Below are 2,916 nucleotides of genomic sequence, written 5' to 3'. Positions count from 1 at the left end.
GAGGGGTTTTTTGGGGAGGGGAGGGATAGAGGCCCTGCCCCATCTCCAGGAGGTTCCCGGCGTCGGGCCCCCCCGCGCTCACCAGCAGCCCGGCCGGAGGGGCTCAGCACCTCCCCGGTGCTGGGTATCCCCTGCCCTCTCCCCATCTTTTCCCCAGCCCCTTTGCACCCCCAGCAGCTCCCATCCGACTTCCAGCCCCACCGCTCCAGGCCGTTCTGTCCTTCGCCAAACGCCTCCCTGGCACCTCTCTGTCCCCCCCATCCTCCCTATCTCCCTCCTCCCTGCAGCGCTGAGCCCCAGAGCGGTGCTGGTGGCACTCCCGGGCAGCCACCCTGCCACCGCCACGGGCCCGGTTTTTTACTTCTCGGTGCTCTGAGATCTCTGTGCCTGCCCGTGCCCCGTCCCATGGAGGCAGCACTCCCAAGAGACCCTGCAAGCTCCCCGCGCCTCTGGCCAAGGAGCTGGGGCAGGCCCTCAACCTCTGTTTTCCATATCATATCTGTAAAATGGGGATAAAAGCATCTTCCCAGCAGGCCTCATAATTGCTTGTGAATCACTTTAATGCCCTGGGCTGAGAGGTGCTAAGTGCAAATCATGTAATTATTTCAAGCCAAAGCATATTTCATCAAGTTAAAAGAAACTAATCCTATCTCTGCTTCAAAAAACCCCACACTTCTATTGGATAAGAGCCTAATTACCAGCTTCTCCCGGGAGAAAAGAGAAAGCGTACACTGACAGCAGTGCGAGAGGCATGTTACAAATGCCCAGATCAATTAATGGCAAAGAACGTGTCACCTCCAGAGAAAACAGTGGTTATTTACCTCGGATGAACTAGAGGAGACCTGTGCTCACTGCCTGTGCCCTACCGGGCAGCGGGGCCGGCACTGGCCCCCTCCTGCTCAGTCGCCCCCACTCCGTGCCAGTGATGGATAGAACGGGTCTCGGCCCCCTCCTCCACTCCGTGCCAGGGCCGGGCTGTGCGGCAGCACAACCACTGTGATGGCACACGTGTGCTCCCTGAGAGCTGCTGGTGCTCCATGATTGCCCAGGCCAAGTTAAATCCCTGCGCCCCATCCCAGCTCCTGAGTTTTGGGCAGGCAACTCTCCGACGCCGAGGCCCCAGCCCGGCTGGGGAGAGCCAGCTGTGAGCGTGGCTGCCTGCATGCCCTCCTGCCGGCGGGCCTGGCTGTGGGCAGGCACCGGTACCGAGCCCGCCCTGCCCGCGTACCTGGCAGCAGGCATGCGGCAGCCCTGGCCAACTCGGCGCAGACCGGGGCAGCTGCCAGACCTCTTTCTTTCCTGCTGCGCCCATTTACCAGCACAGCCGGTGAGCGGCTTTCAGCCATGCTCAGGAGAGGAAAGGGAGAAATGGTGTTTTGCCTGCTTGGACGGCGCAGTGCAGCCCAGCGGGAGCCCGGGACGGACATCCCTGTGCCTCTGGGCAAAGCTCCAGCCTGGGGGAAGGCAGCCTTTCCCCACCGTTGAACAGGGCCTGGCTCTCCTGCGAAGGGAAGGGTCGCCACCCCATCGGAAATGTGCCGAGGGGATGAGCTGGTGGACGGTGCCGAGGTCCTGCTGGGACAGCCGATGTAAAACAAGCCACGTTTTTCCTCGAGAGCTGCATGGGGCACAGCCAGGGACAGGCAGCCCTCGCATGCCGCCATCACACCGCTGAAGCCGTTCCAGGTGCCGCTGCACGTGCAGCAGCAGGCAGGGTTTTGGTGAGGCTGGCCTGACACCAGTGCCTTGTCCCCCCGCTGCCGCCCAGCACTCCCACCATGCGGGCCCCTCGCAGCAGCGGAACTCCAGCACGCACCCCCCCATGCTCCTAATGCACCATCTTGTGCCCATAATTCACTGATGGGGGAAAATCTGATACTCCCCGGCCCCAGTTCGCAGAGTGTCACAGCAAGGTGTCCCTGTGGATTTTGTCTCAGTGGCTGTGGCCAGCTCTTACAGCTGGGTCGGGGAAGACGACGCTGCGCGCTCCTAGCTGTTGTCTCAATTCAAAGGGATAAATATAGACCTGCCCCTCGTACTACCCCTTCATTGCAAAAGAGATTTTGCAAGCATTAAACACGGCCCTGCCGTGATTGACAAGCACATATTGACGGACACATGTGGCCATCAAAAGCCCTAGCGATTTGCTAATGTTTATTAACAGCTACACAGTCTCCCCGGGGTGGAGAGCCTGGCTGCCCCATGTAGGGCACTGGCTGGCCTTGGTGGGGACATGGGTGCGGGGCAGGATGCTGCGAGGGTGCTGCAAAGGGCACCAGATGCCAGGGGGCTCGGGAGGGGATCCTGTTGCGTTGAGCTCACCCCTCTTAGGAAAGCAAGTTATTTTTTGATCCGCTCCCAAACGCTGAAGTCCTGCAGGGTAGGGAGGGAAGGCAGCGTGGTTCCCCGCAGACAGGCAAAGGTCTCAGCGCAGCCACACTCGCTCAGCCTTTTTGGGGGATGCCGCGGGGCTGGGGAGCTGTGCTGGGGAGGGGGCTGTGCCCATGGGTCCCCGAGGGCCGGGGCGACATGGCACCTATGATGGGGCTGGTGCTGCTGGGCTCAGCCCCGGGCTCCTGAGTTGCTAACGCTCACATTTCTCCGTGTTTCCCACCCAGGGATGGACGGGAACGCCAGCGCCAGGGGCACAGAGGGCCAGCACAGGAGCCCCCACCATAAGGCGGTGAGTCTTTTGGGGGCTGCTGGCCACCCTCCAAGAGGTGAGGTGGGGGCTGCTGCCAAGGACCTGCTTCATGGCTGATAAATATAGCTACTTTGCTTTAGGAAATGCTGCTTTGTCCCTTAGGCAAAGTGTAAGCACTTTGCACTGAGAGGGGAAGGGGCAACAGGGGGTCTGGCTGGTGGTCCTGGGCAGCGAGGGGGGCTAGAAGGGATGCGGACACCTGGCATGGGCCA

The 2,916-nt window shown here is 61.1% G+C and overlaps 1 protein-coding gene across 1 annotated transcript in view; it reads left to right on the top strand.

The window, feature by feature from the left end:
* Nucleotides 1-2,500: 2,500 nt before the first annotated feature.
* The window catches only part of ATP1B4 (ATPase, Na+/K+ transporting, beta 4 polypeptide), a 12,839-nt gene continuing 12,423 nt past the window's right edge, over nucleotides 2,501-2,916 (top strand). The window contains 1 exon segment of the mRNA XM_009330873.1: nucleotides 2,501-2,683. Coding sequence (XP_009329148.1) covers nucleotides 2,621-2,683 — 63 coding nt within the window. The 5' untranslated portion in view covers nucleotides 2,501-2,620.

Source organism: Pygoscelis adeliae, unplaced genomic scaffold (assembly GCF_000699105.1).
Source record: "Pygoscelis adeliae isolate BGI_AS28 unplaced genomic scaffold, ASM69910v1 Scaffold100, whole genome shotgun sequence".
NCBI classification, from domain to species: Eukaryota; Metazoa; Chordata; class Aves; order Sphenisciformes; family Spheniscidae; genus Pygoscelis; species Pygoscelis adeliae.
The sequence above is the reverse complement of the archived record's forward strand: the minus strand, read 5'-3'. Positions and strand labels throughout refer to the sequence as shown.